The sequence below is a fragment of the Pseudopodoces humilis genome, chromosome 1 (genome assembly GCF_049639895.1).
Source record: "Pseudopodoces humilis isolate 2021_Gansu_Grassland_sample_001 chromosome 1, ASM4963989v1, whole genome shotgun sequence".
NCBI lineage: Eukaryota > Metazoa > Chordata > Aves > Passeriformes > Paridae > Pseudopodoces > Pseudopodoces humilis.
The window spans coordinates 26,137,122-26,153,977 of record NC_142200.1 but is presented as its reverse complement, the minus strand read 5'-3'; the positions used below and the strand labels follow the sequence as shown (position 1 = coordinate 26,153,977).

Sequence of the window (16,856 nt, the reverse complement as noted above, 5' to 3'; positions counted from 1 at the left end):
TACCATGAACATCCCACTGTTGGGCACCTTGTCCGGAAAGATGTTGTGAGGAACAATATCAAAGCCTTGCTAAAATCCAGAGCTGTGGCCTCCATCTTCCCTTCATCCACAAGGTCAGTGGCCTTATCCTAGAAGGATAAAAAATTAAACAGGATCATTTCATGATCACAGCTGCCAAGACAGTAACCTACTGTCACATCCCCCATGAGTCCTTCTGTATTCACAAATAGCAAGTCTGGGAGGGCATCATTTCTAGTTGGCTCATTGAGTACCTGTGACAAGAAGTTACCTCCTACAGACTTCAAGAATTTCCAAGACTTCCTCATCACAGTGGTATGGTGCTCCTGGTTGATATGAATTGAAATCTTTTGTAAGGGCAAGGGCTACAAATTCAAGGGTTTCCTCTAAATTGCCTAGAGAACAATTCATCACTGATTATATCCTGGCTGGGCTATCAGTTGTAGACGCCCACTGCCGTAACTCCTTTTTTTCCGCCCCCTTAATCCTCTCTCAGGGGCTCTCAGTCACATCATCACTAACTATAAGGGCTGTGTAATCAAAGCCTCCCTCACATACAGAGCAATTCCTCCACCTTACCTGCTCTGCCTATTGCTTATGAACAGCCTGTATCCCTCCATCCCAGCGCCCCAGCCATGGGACTCGTTCCACCGGCTGTTACAAATGCCAGTAATATCATAGCCCTGGTAACTGACCAATCCATCCTGTTCAGGAAGCATTCAGACAGTGCTCTTGGATACATTGTTTAACTTTTACGTTGTACTATGTGGAGTCCAGAGTTGGTTAGGATGCTCCTCAGGGGTCTCTTCCATCTCAGGATGTCCTGTGTTTTAAGAACAGTTACAGTTTGCTTTCCAGTTCAGTTCTCTGTTGTCTGCTGCAGGGTTGGCAACTTGGAACTTAGTAACAAAATATTTACGATGTATCAGGGATGTTGAAGTATCTCTGGAGAAGCTGTGGATTTACTGACAGGGAGAAGTAATGCCTTGTCTTACTGTCAAGGCCTCATAAACCTTGGAGGACGAGAGTGCTTAAGCTGAAATTCTACTTCTGTGAAAGCAGATCCAAAAGGAAAGAAGCCGATACTGTATCTATACCCACCAGTACGTATTGTGGGCTTGGCAAAAAGATGAGAAATTAAATGCTCCTGTATCCCTGACTGTTCTGGCTGGTCTGAAGATTCACTCCCAAAAATATGTTAATGAAAACAGAAAGTATGAGGATATTCTCATAGCTTTCTTCTCATTTATTTTCTTGGAGTACTAATTAACAAATTTGGTTCCTTTTCAAGACCTCTCAGCCTCAAGTAATTCTCATGTTTTGGGAGAATACATGTAAACTGTTCTTAAAGGAGTGAGGGATATTGTCTGTTGATTGTGGTTTCGATAGTAGTTTACAGTTTTAACAGGAGGAGCAAAACATTCTGCTGGCAGAAGATATCTGGGTGTCATGGTGGAAATGAGGCTGAACATGATGGCTATGTTAGACAAAGAATCTCCATCAGGTTGAGGGAGGTGGTCCTTCGCTTTCATTCAGCACTGGTGATGAGGCCACACTTGGAGTGCTGTGCCCACTACTGGGCTTCTCAGTACAGAGGGGACATGGATGTGCCAGAGGGAGTTTAATAAAGGACCATCACGATGATTATGGCACTGGAGCACCTCTACTTAAAAAAAAGTTTCCAGTATTCACTATTAGCATAGAATATGTCCTACAGTTACAAATGTTTTGAACAGTATATTTCACTGTCCTTTCTGGTTTTCCAGATCTTTGTTTGTGTAGGTAATATTTATGTGCTTGATGGAATAGTTATTTTTTTAACATATGTATTTTAAACACATCAATACCAAAGGAACTGGAGAAACTATTAGTAAGAAGTAACTACTAAAGGGATCTGAAGGAATCTTATGATCTTGATAAGTAGCTAACTATTCTGTTAAATAGTTTCAGGTTGTTAGCTTTCCATTTTTATAAACTAGCCTAGATTTTTATTTAAGATAGAGACCTACATTTCAGTCTATCAGTATTTGTCTGACTCAAGTTTAGCAGTAGGTACCACAGAAAATAATTTATTGCTCAACAAATGATGGTCATTACTATGATCCTGTCCTAGAAGTACTGTCACCGTGTGTTTCCATTGTGTGAGAAGTAAAATCCATGCTCCTAGCATTATTTTAAATGGTCAGAGGAAAACTGATTTCCATTTCTAATATTTTCTAATATTTTCTAATATTTTCTAATCTATTAAACAATGACTTAAGTGACTATTTATAATACTTTTACAAATGGTGCTTCATAGGTGAGGAGACTGTTCAGTAGTACTCACTGCATCTTACAAATTTACTGGCTAATTATTAAACTTGCTCTATGCTTTATGATTCTGAATACATTTTCTACCATGTTTTGCATTCAGTTTGAGTATAGAACTATTGCTTAAATTATTTTCACAGGGATTCTGAAAGTTAATAATGTTTCTTTCATTGAGCACACTGTCACTTAAGTATTTGTAATATTTCAGGTTCTTTAACTTCACACATAATTTTAAGACACAGACAGCCTGATGGTAAGCATGCATGCTACTTTGTTCCATTCTTAAATATTTTTTATTTTGTACCATGGCTTTCATGTGTACTTTTGTGTTTAATAATTAAAATATCTCCCAGAAAAAAATTTGAATTATATAGGTATAAAATGCAAAGAGAAAAATATACATAAGACTGAAATTTAAAGACAGTAAGGTGAAAACAAAAAAATAAGGGGTCTAAAAGCCAGGAAGTGTTTGAATTCATGCAGGTAAAACGGTGTGTTTGGGAATTGTCTGCTTGTGGCAAAAGCAGAATGCCAGAAGATACGGAACTCAGTTTAGTCTGTGAAAAAAAAGTAGCATTTCAGTGTCATGTAAACAGATCTATTAAGTTAAATTGAACGAATCCAAGAGTTTCAAGGTAAGGCATCCAGATTAGAAATCAAAGGTTAGAGCTGTTCGTGTAACTTGGACTTTGCTTTTCTAGCATACGTCTAGCAGGAGTCACACATTGAAGCACTGTTTACTGGATTTTGCCACTGAACCATTTCTTTCAATGTATCTGTAAGAATGACGGAAGACCCACCTGCTGCTTAATGGTGGTTCATTAATTAATAGCTCTTGCTCAATTCATTTACTTAATTTCAATTAACTAAAGGGTGTCAAGCCTTTGTATTTTACATTAAAAAAAATCTCTTTAATGTTTTTGCAACTTCTAGTAATAAGTCCTATTTTAAATGGGACTTATTGGCTGGTTAACTATTATAATATGTTCATTTACAGCTCTATATACCCTTTGTTAATTCCTTGCCAGCTAGAAAGATGTGAAATAATTAAAATAATAGTATAGCTAGGCAGTATTTTCCTTTTCTTAAAGTTGTTCTTATGTTCAAACAATTTGGTTCCTTAAGAGTGAGTGTAACAGAGTATATATTTAAAAGAGTTCTGAGTGGCTGAATCATGTTGAAGTGCCATTTTGCCAGCTTTATGAGTATTTTAAGTTTCATTCTATTGAAAGGAATCAAACCAGCAAATATTTTCAGTAAGTGTGTATAAGATGTCCATGAATATAGCTTTATACTGGAAGCTAATGTTCACAGGAGTAGGGTTGTTTTTTCTTCCCCCCCTTCCCCCATACACCAATTAATTGTTGATTAATTAAATCTATTACCTTGGCCTACATAATGTCTTGTCTGTATCCCAGCCCATCGCCCCAAAACTGAAGTTTTTATTTGGCTTCACCGTATATTCTTGTTTCTCATATATTTTTTCAGAATAGAGAATGGCACTGTGAACATTCTGAATTGGCCTGTAACAGTAAATCTTAAAGACGATCTTAACATCTGAAATGGAGGAGTAGACATTAAATTTTTGTGAAGAACAAATTAGTTTTGTCTTCAAAATGAAGCAAATGTTCAGTGGTTCTCGGCAGGCCCTACTGGTGTTTGTGGAAGACATCTCATACTAATAAATATTTCCATTGCTTCTTAAAGTGGCATTTGGTTTGTGGTAAGGTTTGTGGCATTTGAGGAAATAAACCTTTAAATTCTTTATTTGCCTATGTGTAAATACTACTGTAATTTTTGTTGATGATCAAAGCTGTCCATAAAGGGAATGCCATGTCTTAGATTTTTTTTTTTGTTAGTGTTGCAGTGGGCAAGAAGAATTGTAGAAATGACTCTGCTATCTTGCACAGTGTAAGAAAAGCCAGCACATTTTTGGGTCTACCGATATTTCTCTGGATCTGTTTCAGATCTGGTTTCTGTTTGTGCATATTGAATTACTGAACTGAAAGTTTCCTGATGGTAAAGGGAGAAACCCTTCATTTTTTTAATGATAATAGAGTTAATGGTTCTTTCTGGAAATAATACTGTTTTGGTTCTTTTTTTTTAAAACCCCAGTCAATTAGACATGTGTTCAATTAGCTGTGAAAAATCATCACTATTTTTACTGTTGATAAATAGTGAAATGGACTTTTCAGTCAGAATTGTGTTGAATAAAAATTCTGGATTTTTAAAGTCTTAATGGAAAGAAATTGATTAAGAAACTTGCTTGCATGGTAACACCCTTACCCCCACCCCAGCCTTTGTTTCTTTGGTGGAGGAGGGTGTGGAGGCAGGACTAGAAGTGTGGATGATTTCCTTGGCTCTCCAGCAAAGGGACCAACTGTCTTTTTCCTGAAAGACTCTCACACAGGGTTGCTTTGTCACCCTGCGTGCTCTACCATGGGCAGAGTTTCCTTAGAATATTTCCTTCCCAAACTCACACTCAGAAGATCAGAACAGCTACAGTATAGATATTCTGACCCCTACAGCCTCCTGAAATCACTGTTCATTTCTCTAACCTTTAGCATTACTTGATGTTTTTACATTAGTGAATTAAAGTGGAAAAAAAAAATAAATGGGATTTTCTGTATGTTACGAAATGATATCACAGGATTGTACTATCTTGGTACTTTTTTTTTGTTTGTCTTATTCCTAGCTTGATTCTTGTGGTATCATATGACTAAGGAAATTGTTTTCTCTCTTGGTGGGTGTACTCTTTTACGTCTGAGTGCCTTGGTTCTTCATCAAGTATCTCCTCAATTACTGATTTGCAGCATCAGGCAATTTTGCTGCTCCAGGGATACTTTTTAACTTTCAGCTTTACAAACTATCACTGCACTAGGTGCACTCATTACCGAATGAGTAATGCAATTTAAAATTTGACGGCTTAAATTCTATGAATAAGTAATTACTAATGACGGAAAAATAAATAAATGAAATATTCACTGTTGTTATTCCCATTGATTTCTGATGTTTTAATAGCATTTTGAGATTTAGAGAGTATTGTTCACAGAAGTGTAAATTTTATAAGTGTTGTTATTGTTAACGAGACTGACTTCCATGAAACTGTTGATTCACATGAATTAGAAAATGATCCTTTAAATCTTTTAACAGTCTACTATGTTGTCCATTCCATGGTTTTGCTTGGGTCTTGCTTTGTCCTAATCTATCTGTAGTTACCCAAAATAATATATACAACTGAAATAATATTAATATACCAGCTGTAGGAGTTAATAACTAGATTGTACTCTTTCAGTTGATGTAATGGTTATGTATGATGAGGGTGGTTTAGACAGAAGGGTTGTGATCACTGTGGTCTTCATGGGGCTCTCCAGAGTCTCTCTGTGAATTTTTGTTGTCCAGGAATTTTGAGGCTGGGGATGGTATTTGTATGTGTTGATGAAACAGTTCTGAAAGTAAATCTTCACACCCTTTAGACCAGTGAAGTTTAACCTAAAGCTTGAATAAGGAAGTGTAGCAACTTCATATTTGGGAATGTATCGTGATTTTAGCCCTGTCAGTATTAAAGCCCTCATTTTCTGGAAGATTTTAACTGCGAGGATGGTGACCCTTGCATTGCTGTATGCAATCCTCTTTTTAAGATTATGTAAAGATAACCTCAAAGATTTTAACCCTTAATCAACATATTCAGGAGCCAAGCTGGGCATTTATTTTGAGAGACAAGAAAAGGATTTAGGGATGAGGAAAAGAAGTTTTTCCATGATGCAAGAAAACAGTGAACAGTGCACATAGGATATGGTGCTCCCTTGTCCATTAGTGGTAAGGGCTTTCATTATTGGAAATACGACTTTTAAAATAGTTTAGTTAAAAAAATCTTCATCTTTCAGTGTTTCTTCACCATCTGTTTTTCTTTCTCATGGAGACTTTTTTGCAAATTAGATGAAGAAAATACAGGTATTTTGTTTTTGACATTACTCTGGATGGGAAAACTACTCAGTCCTCCTAAACGAGTATTTTCACTTCACTTGGTCTAATTGCCATCCTATGCATTTCTGCAGATCAGACAATGTGTTTGGCTGAAATTTCATTTATTTTTGGCTGTGCAGATATAATTTCTGGCTCATCAAGATGGGAGGTTGCTAGTCCTTGAAACTTGCAGGTTTTCAGTATAGGAAGAATCTCTACTAGAATTTTCAGAAATTTTCCTCAGTTTATAAAATGTTATACTTCTAATAAGGTAAAAGAATGATGGTAGTCCCATCCTCATGTAAGTCTGTCAGTTATTCTACTTATGTGACTTCTGTATTGTCTCTGCTTAGCTTCATTCAATATACAAGTGGTCTCTCTGCAGCAGCCTTGCTCCCCAGAAACCTGGGGTTTTTGGAAACATTTATGTCAACACTATTTACTTCCAGGCTTTGTTAATTTTGGACTTCTCTTTTTTTATGGTTTATTATCCCAGGAGAGCTTTTCATGTCTTTTTCTTGAGTGTGACAATCCATACTAGTACCTTACAAAATGTCAATAATACTGTTTTTGTCAGCACTGCGAACAGTTCCTGTGATAGAATTCTTGTCCAGTGTCTCACCTCACCTCACCTCTGCCATCACCCTGCCATGTCTGCATCAGTAATTTTCCTGTCAAAGGTTGAAGGGCCAAGTTTTGGATTACGCTTCTCTTTTTCAACTGTGCAGCAGCATTTGTCATATGTTCAGACCAGCCTTTAGGGACTAAGAGGCATTTGAAGCTATAGGTAAAATTGTTCATCTTGTACAACTGAGTTTGGCTGACTTTCCTCCTGAAGGCTTTGTTTACCTGGAATAAAAACATGTTTGACTGGAAGTAGGTATGACCCAGTATGCATCAGGCAGTGAAGACTCTTTTGTTTGGTTTGTTTAAATATTAACATTTAGAGTAGCTTTTTGGATCTTGAATGAAAATGACAAACATTGTCATGTGAGCAGGCTGTTTCCTGAAAGAACCAACCTGCATCTGAGCTGATTAGGCAATAACCTGTTAATTAAAAAATGTTGGTAGATGAGTTTGGATAGTTAGTGATGAAAATAACTGATGACTGAAGCCTTAAATAAATTTAATGTTTTCTTTCTCCTAAATTCCTAACCAAATCTTGATTTCTAATCACATAAGAAAGGATGAGTGGGCTGCAGCTGTTAGAATCTTTGGAACATGATGAAAACTGTTAGAATCTTTGGAACATGATGAAAACAGAATCAGTCAGTTGAACTAATTTGCTCTGTTCAGTAAAGCCCTTTTCAATATAAGCTGTGATAAAAAACTTTATGTATTGCTGGTAAAAACCTGTATTTATTTTTAAATTTTAAAATGCTTTTTTAAAAATTTTCATATATTTTAGTGTATTTTTCTAAAAATGTATTTGATGTGCACGTCAGTATTTTGTTTACAATATCCTGAAAATGTGGAACTGTAATCTGTGTAAATGCACCTAAGTGTACCATATTGGCAAGAATTTAAAATCGATTTCTGTGATAGAAGGATGTTAATTCAGAACAGAACATCAGGGGACTGTTGTTGTGGGTTGCAGTCATGCAGTTACAGCCCCTCAGCCAACCCAAGCCTAACTTTGTTTCATCTCCATCAGCTGTTGAAGTCTCCCTCACAATGCAATCATTTCTCCCAAGCATTGTGCTCATTTTTTTCCTTCAAGAGGAAAGATGCAAAGCTAAGTGTAGTGACTTCTCACTTCCCTGTTATCAGAAGATAGGCAAACATGTTTTTCAAATGCAGTTAGCAGCTTAATAGCTAGCAGAACCAGAAACTCAGGTTTGGGCAGGTGGTACTACTTAGATAAATCAACACGTGAAGTCTGAGGAGATTATACAGTGAATTGTCTACCTGAGGATTCTGACACTATTTATTTATTTCTGTATTTATTTTGCTTTGTGCATCCTTGATGTAAAGATAAAAAAAACCACAAAACTCATCCAACCAACCAAATAAAAACCTAAATCCCCCTAGCATTTTAGACCTATGCAGGTTAAACAGTTGGAGGAAAGAAATAATTATAATTTCTCAATTACAAAAGTATGCCTAGACTAGTTTTCTAATGTGTGCTTAGAATTAGATTACAGATCTTGGTTTCTTGTGAAGAACTTGAATTTATTTGCCTCAGAATTGGTTGAATGTGTTGCTTTTATGACATTTTCCATATCAATGGCCTCCAAAGTCAGGTGTAGAACACCATCCAGTGAAATGTGGGAAGAAAATCTAGGACTTATATTTTACCTGAAAAATAAGAAAGAACTTAAGCTTTATTTAGTATACATATTGACACTCCACCCTCTGTAGGTCTGTATGTCAGATGCTCCTGTGTCACATTTGGTTCATGAGGTGTCCTGAATTTGGTATTCCGCAGTATGATGGGGTCACAGTAGCACCTTCATTTGTTCATTCACTTCCAGTGTATTGTGATGGATGCAGTTTACTTGTGCCCAGTTAGGAGGATTTGTGGATTATAATATTTCGTTTTTACTAAACAAACCCTCACAAAATGCGCAAGTGCTTAATAAAAAATCCTGCAAATAGACCATGGATTGAAGATAATACTGGTAATGTGAATAATGAGAACATGGCAGGACTGACACTTCTTCTATTCTAGCATGAGCTCTTGATCAGATGTATTATGAGATAAAACCACTGGCAATTAGATTTGACAAGAAGTCAGCCAGAACAATTTGGTTTATCAAGAATGGTATTTCAAATACGGATGTACATCCGCTATTGGAAATGGTGAACGTTGTTTCTTGAGGTATCAGCTAATGATAGTATGAAGCCATCACCATTAGCAAGGTGTTTAAAATCCAAGCATCCAGAACATGGAGACAAACATCTGCAGTTTTTTTCAGTGATGTTAAAGTCATGCTATGCTCAATCCAAGACTTTACAAGAGTTCACTAAATTTAATGATAAATCATTAGGATCTTTTGAGATTTCTCAGTAGCAGAAGACACAGACACTGTTGGGAAAACATTTAATCTTCCTGCAGTAGTATAAATGTCTGAAATAAGATGGGGCAAACAATGTGGTGACAAACTAAAACACATTCTTTTGTCAGTAGATACTGTTGAAAGATGTTTAGAAAACATTGCCAAAGTTCTGAAGAAACAAATATTAGAAAAAATTACACAGTGTGGGGGAGGCTTGCTGTACAGATAGTTGGATGAAAGTATAGGTGTTTGTGGTGTGGTTCAGCTTAGGGTAATTGCTAAATTCTGTGTCCGTAATGAAATTCACAAAGAACTAAGTCACTAGGGAAAGATGTACCAGGGAAGAGACATTCTGAATCATAAATTCTAAGCAGCATCTTCTTTTAATAATAACATTTTATTTTTTTTTAATGGAAAAACTGTACAAAAGTAACCGCAGATGTAGTGACTGATTTGACTGAAGTAAAAAAAAGTTTTTGGCTCAAGTTACAAGTTCAGCACCACTTGCAGAATTTATTCATTTCATCATGCATAGGCAAGCAACAAGGAAGTTGGAACCATAAGTGCTCAAAATGCTGCAGGATGTCATCATTGTGGTTCATTGTATGATAACAAAACCTTTAAATAGTAGAGTATTTAAAATAATCTGTAATGACACTGGGTGTGTCCAGGAAGATCTTGTGTACTGCGCAGAGCATTGGTAGTTATCATGGCAAACTGCTTAGAAGAGTTGTAAAACTTGAAGATTAATTACAAGTTTTATCTCACAAAAAGATAAGTGTTAAGAATTTCCTGACCTGTTTGGTGATAACAGTCAAGAGTATGTTGACTGTCAGTTATTTTCAAAAAAATAAAGACACTTAAAACACCTTCCCTTGAAGGTGAAGATGGTATTTTAACAAGCAAGAAACCTACTGCTTTTTGAAATAAACTGATGCTATGGAGAAAGCATTTTGAAACTGGATGTTTTGAAATGTTTCCTTGTGTGATTTTTGTTGCCAGAAAAGATGTGTCATCTGTAAAACCTTCCGTATTTGTACACTTAAACTTGGAAGCAGAATTTCCTTATCTGCTTAAAAGTCCTCCCAATTAAGACTTCCAGAATCTGAAAATTTGATAAACGTACAAAAATGCATCACCTTCCATTGGTTTGCAATAACATGTGATTGATATCAGGGAAGATGGAAGTTTACTGGCCAGATTTCAAGAAAAACCTTTGCATAATTAGTGGATGGAGGTGCAAAATGAGAGTCGTGATTTAGAAAGTGTAGCCAGTGATGCACTTTGATTTGGATGTACATATCTTTGTAAATAGTGTTTTCCAGCTATGACAGCCAATAAACTGAATTTAAAACTAGACCGTCAAATCACTGTATTACGAAGTGTTAAGTCAACATTTTAAGAAATGCTGAAGCATATTCAATCACATGCCTCTCACAAAAAAAAAAAAAAAAAAGATTGTGTTTTGTGGTTTGTGTGGTTTTTTTGGGTTTTTTTTTTTTGGTAAGAGCAAAAGGACTTTTTTATCATTAAATCTTCTTTAAGCATACTGCTTATTTCATCTTCATCTCACCCTTTTTAATTTCTGGTTTTACATGTTGTAATATATATGGAGTGTATTAGTAAAGTGGTACATATATTTAATTTATAAATGCACACATATTGGGGGAATGTACTTATAGAGGTACATGATTAGAAAGGTTTGGTGACAGCTCTTCCCATATTGTTTCTAGAAGCAATCGTGTTCCCAGAAACAAATATGTGGAATATCCAGATCAGGGAAAGTCTATTTTTCACGTATATATTCTTTTCTCGTGAAAAGTTGTCTGATAGAAACAGAATTTTTTACTTCTAGATGTTTCAGGTGTAGTAGTTCAGGAGGACAGGAGTGATGCTGTGTGCACGGGTATGTGCTGGGATGCCCCAGCTGGGATCTGACACACTCAGGTTTAGATGCTGAGTGGTGAGGTGGGGTGTCCTTGTGAAGTGCTTCCTGTCTCAATAGATGAGGGAAGTGATTTGTGGGTGGACAACAGTGGGGCAGAAAGCTGGTGGCAAATCTAGGGATAGGATGCAAACATTTGTCTGAATTGCTGTCATTGCTGCTTGAGTGAATTGTTCTGGTGACATCATGATTTTCAAACGTAAATATTTCAAACATTTTGTTCATTTGAAGTTGTTGGTGGTCAGCTTATATGAAATCACACCATAAGTTTGTCTTCTAGAGAGAGAATTATTGATACATCACAGCTGAATTTCTATTCTTGCCTTACGCAGTTGTTCTAAATTATGTAAATATATATGTTACTGAAATGTCTTGGCATCCTTAGAGGTGTAACGTGGGACAAATTTCCAAAGTGATTGCTTTTTTTAACTGCTATTATGAAATAATGTGTTCTGCTGTACCTAAATAATATTTGGTAACTTCTTGATTAGTTGAACATTTTATTTAATAGCTGTAGCTAATGTGCAGAGATAAGTAGTTTTTAATAAGCTGTTTGTTTTTTTAGGCTGAAGCCTAAACCTCTGACATGGCCACAGCCTCACCAAGATCTGATACAAGTCACAACCGTAATGGAAGATTACAGATGCAAGTAACAGGTAAGTAGTGATTCATATCATAGAGATTTTTACAGGAAAACACATGTGTTCTATAAAAGCAATCCTGTGAGTGTAAAAATGAATTAGTTAGTATTTAATTAATGATATGAATGTTGCAGTTAATAATATGACTATAATATATGTAAATGATTTGAGGCTAAATAGAGATTATAGTGAGTTGCATGACAGGGTTTAATAAATCTTAAAAAAAACCCAGAGGTATTCTGTACAACAGTACAGGCAATTACAGGAAATTTTGCTTGGGAACGAGTGGTTAATGACATGCATTCTGATGAAGGAACACATATTACTGAAATTCTCAGAAAAAGATAGGTAGTTGTAGTGAACTCCAAGCTGAAAGTGGGTGCAATGTTTTAGTGAAGGTGGAGAACTGGAGGAGATCACAAAAATTTTCTAGCCCTTCAAAAGATTAAGTTCTTTCATTACATACCAGGTAAATATTTGTTGAATATAATATCCTTCGGACCACAGCTTGGACCAAACAGACTTAAGGAATAATTTGGAACATATGGAATAGGTTGGAAGGGACCTTTGGTGATTCCCTAGTCCACTCTTCTGATGAAGGCTACCTTTGAAGTTGGATCAGGTTGCTCATTATATTGTCCAGTTGAATTTTCAGTATCTCAAAGATTGTAGATTACCAGCTTTCCTTGCGGTAAGGAATGTCACTTTGAATGTTTTTCCTTCTATCCAGTTACAATTTACTATATTGTCTCTCATGCCTGTTTACTTTTTTTCATAGTTTGAGGCAGAAATCAGCCATCCCAGGGATGGCAGGGAAACACAGTAGGCTACAAATGGTCCTAGAAATTTCTGGTTGTGTTGGGAATAATTTTTCAATAGATGTTGAACAGGCCAAGTAGATTATGCATTTTGCTACTGATGGACAAGAACCGGTCAAATAAGTGACAATTTTTGCCAGTCTTAGTTTCTCTCTCTGTGGGATATCAGAGCAGAACTGAGACTTGTAGTCTGAAGATAAGCAAAGTTCATCTAAGTAAAAAAGTTTGGTAGCTAATTGAGACAATGTTACAGCAGTTAAAAATGAAAATATTACCAGCACATAGATATCTAAGATACTGTACATAAATACACTTACCATAAATATATATGTTTGTACTTACATGTGTAAGTATTATTTTACCATTGATAACTAGCTTGAACTTTCCAGGGATTTTGATAAATCTGGGAATGCTGAAGTAGAAATGGAAGCATGGCCAAAAATACATTAAGGCTATCCTGAACAAAATTTGGGAAAAGCATGAGTAAGATACTATGTCATAATAAAGGCTGCATCTAAAGAAATATGCATCTTTCTGGATGATCCAAACATGGCCAGGTTATCTGAGAAAAAAAATACATTGTTGATGACTCCCTCAGATGGATATTTTTATGGAATTAGATAAGAGAGGAACCGCAAAAATGGTTAACCTTATGTAAGGGAGCACATTACTCAATAATGTGATGAATCATCAAAACTGGCAATAACTAACAGCAGAGATGGAGCCACCTGTAGTTTGAATGTATATATATAACTGTAAACTGACTTACACAAATGACCCTTAATTTCAGATTTATATATACAGAAATGGTAATTTTTTATCCTGTGCTGAGCTGTTCCTTATGTAAATAGTCCTGTATTTTTCTGGTACTGGGACTTCTTTTGACTCCAAGAAATCTGGGTCAGGGCTCAAATGGGAAGAAGTCTTTACAACATTTCTGATTAGTTTTCTGAAGGTTTAATTCTCTAAACCTAGTCTTTATTGCAAGATCACAGGAGTGAATGCCATTGGCAGTATCATAGGGAAAGTAGTGGGAGACAAGTGTGGGACTGTAGCATTGCTGACCTCCACTGCATATTTATGTGCAGTTTTGTTTATGCTGCTATAGAAGCTAGATTTGTATTTGAAGAACTATACTTAAAAAGCACTTTTATAAAGGCAGCAAATATCATAGACTCATTTTGCAAACAAGGACTTCATATGGAGTGGTGACTTGATTGAGTTTGGACAGATAACAGCACATTGTAGGCACTCTTTGCCATAAGTATTTGTTCAGATATACTTGGTGAGATCTTGTCTTGTTCGCTCTTTTGAAAGTCTGGCTGGTATTATTACTTATTCATAGTTTGTTAGGAAGATGTCCTAATCAAAAGATGATAATGGTCTTCTTTTATGTTTGGGGACTCTAAACTTACTAACTTGAAACATAGTCAGATAGAAGAGGGGAAATTAAAAGGAAGCTTGAATATCATTACTAAATACCTGTGTTTTAATAACTGTTGCATCTTCCTTTGGAAAGCAAATTGTGGAAGCATTAGAGGTTGTCAAAGCTTAAAAATATATCATGATTTCATATGAAACAATATGACTTGTGTGTGGAATTACAATTTTAGTTTTCTGCATTCCAGCTTTCATCACAGGGCTGCAGTTCCCTTTTATGACCTGTGATGCATTATTAAAACAGGGCTTTCCAAATGTGAGGGAGTTAAGTTTGCAGCTTTTATTTGAAACCAAGTAAAAGTCCATGGCTGCTGCCTTTAGAATCTTGGATTGTTGCATCCCACTAAGTTTTAAATGACTAATGTATATGTTTCAGAATACTGCAGTCCAGAAATATGTCTCCCTTTCAGTTTAGTAAACTTCCACATTGAGTTAGCAAGTGCCATAAGGGAAAGGAACAAGGAAGAATTATTTTCAAATGGCTGAAAATACTCAGCCTTGTTTTAGTTTGCAAGTAGAGGGAACAAGAATCACACTGAAGCAAGGGAGGAATTAGAGAGAAGGCACAGCCAGGTAAATATAGTTGAGAGTCCATTCTTGTGGTCTTTTCAAGACACTGTCTGACTGAAATAGAATTTAAAATCTTGGCAGTTAGGCTGCTGTTGGTTTTTATAGTGACTTCCTCAGCTGGGCATAGAAGAGGAAGAATAGATTTACCTTCAGGAGCACACAGAACCCACCAGTGATTTGGAGGTGCAAATAGCTTCTTTGGTCAGTGGTGTTCCTTAATTTTTGAATATTTACCTGAAACCTTTGAGTTTATCCGCAATGCTGTTTAAATAGGGGAAATCTAAGAGTAGGTTTCTTAATTTTAACAAACTGATGTGTAAACCCACAAATTCAACCAAGCAGTAATACAGGTAAAGAAATGAAGCTCTGTATACAGGCTTTGTTATACAGGGACATTTGGAAATAGGCATGAAGTGCATTGACTTTCATAACAATATGTAACTAAAAAAACAAACTGATAATCCCTCAGGTGCATCATCAGATGTATCATACCTTAGGTGTTTTCCAGTTAAGGGGAAGAATAGGGAGAGCAATGAGAAAATAACCTACATTATTTCCAGTGTTTATCCCTAAAATCATTGTGCTGTCTCTACAACCAGTCCTTGCCAGTATTTGGGGAAAAGAGCATGTGACACTTGGTTTCAACTATCTGACAAAGTAGCTTCTGAAAATCAACCATTTTTGCATTGACTTCTTTCTGTTCAGCAGAAGTAGGGAAGGTGAGGAAAAACATTGCCATGAAAGTATTTAATACAGTGTGTAGCCAGTACATTTTCTGTTTTTCAGCAACAGTATGCTGTTATAGATAAAGCAGTCTATTTTATTAGTTTCTAGTGCCAAACTGAAACGGAAAAAGAATTGGTTTGGAACAACTTTCTACACGGAATTAACTGCAGATGGAGAAATTAAGAAAACAGCAAAATCAAGTAATTCTTCAAATCCCAAATGGGATGAGCAGCTGACAGTGTAAGTAGATTTTTTTGGTTGTTTGATACTATTTATTAGACAGACATTGCAGGCAAATATTTACTAAGCTTGGCTGCCTACATAATTTGCTCTGGCTATTGATGTCTAAATGTAGACATAAGTTGGTATTTAGCTGAAATGATTTTTTTTTCTGAATCCTTACAATGTTTTGAGAATTTTTTTTCTTACAGAGTGTGTTACTTGCATACAGTGGCCATACATGATATAGTCTTGATATTTGTTAGGACTGTGTTTAGCACATGTTGCTAGAAAGAGTTACTAATTGTAACCATTCTCAACTTTAGAAGGAAAAAAGTCTCAACTGGATAAGTAGTAGTTATGAGGAAGGTCACTTCTTCCTTTGAATTTCCCAGTGAAGGGATACGCACACAAAAAACTGCAGAGTTGCCTTGCAACTTACCCTCATATTTGACCATTTTAATCTTCTTGTGGTTTAGTTTGGTTTAATGATGCTAGCGGTGTATATGTACCTGAATAGGGCTCCATGAAGAAGTGGCAATCTTGCACTTGGTATAGAATGCTTTATTCACAAGCAGGATTGTATTGGTTCAGACTTGAGTCTGGGAACAGCATCACTCCTAGCAAGTGGCACTGAGCTTGGGCCAGTACGTTTCACAGCATCTGACATGTCTGTGTGCAGTAGCCAGCTTTGTCAGCAGTAGGAACCATGCTAGATTCCAAGAACAGTGCTGGAGAGTAGGGAGTGGTACATCTTTGGGAAACCCTTTGTTTAGGAACACTTACTTACTCTAGACCTGGTCTGAAGCAAGTAGGATTCCTGTGCCTCACTTCTTGGTATTTCAGGTTTAGTGAACTTATTAGCCCTTTGCAATGCTGCAAAGAGAATAATGTAGTCTTGGACCTGAGGATGATTTCCAGGATCGAGAACTAGAACAAGTACAGAGCTGTCAGTATATTCCTCAAATTTTTCTTGAGGAGGCAGGTTTGATTTGGCAGGATTTGGTGATCTAGTAGAAATGAGGTGAGTTGCAATGCATAGTAAAGGCAGACCCATTTAATAATGAGTATTGTTCACTTAGGGTCTTAACATTATATGTATTTTTAAGGAATTCTGGCCCCCTCTTTCTCTGGCTGTTGGAATGGCATTTGAGGCTAAGTGACCTCTCTGGCTTACCAAATTCCCCTCACTTCTATGGGTTAG

The 16,856-nt window shown here is 36.3% G+C and overlaps 1 protein-coding gene across 3 annotated transcripts in view; it reads left to right on the top strand.

Annotated features, from left to right (window-relative positions):
* Positions 1–16,856, top strand: part of WWP1 (WW domain containing E3 ubiquitin protein ligase 1) — a 58,050-nt gene that overhangs the window by 10,760 nt on the left and 30,434 nt on the right. For all 3 annotated transcript variants that reach the window (XM_014256184.2, XM_088051213.1, XM_005517048.3), the window contains exons 2-3: positions 11,804–11,894; positions 15,535–15,673. In XM_014256184.2, coding sequence (XP_014111659.2) covers positions 11,825–11,894; positions 15,535–15,673 — 209 coding nt within the window. In that variant the 5' untranslated portion in view covers positions 11,804–11,824. The remainder of the gene's footprint in view (positions 1–11,803; positions 11,895–15,534; positions 15,674–16,856) is intronic.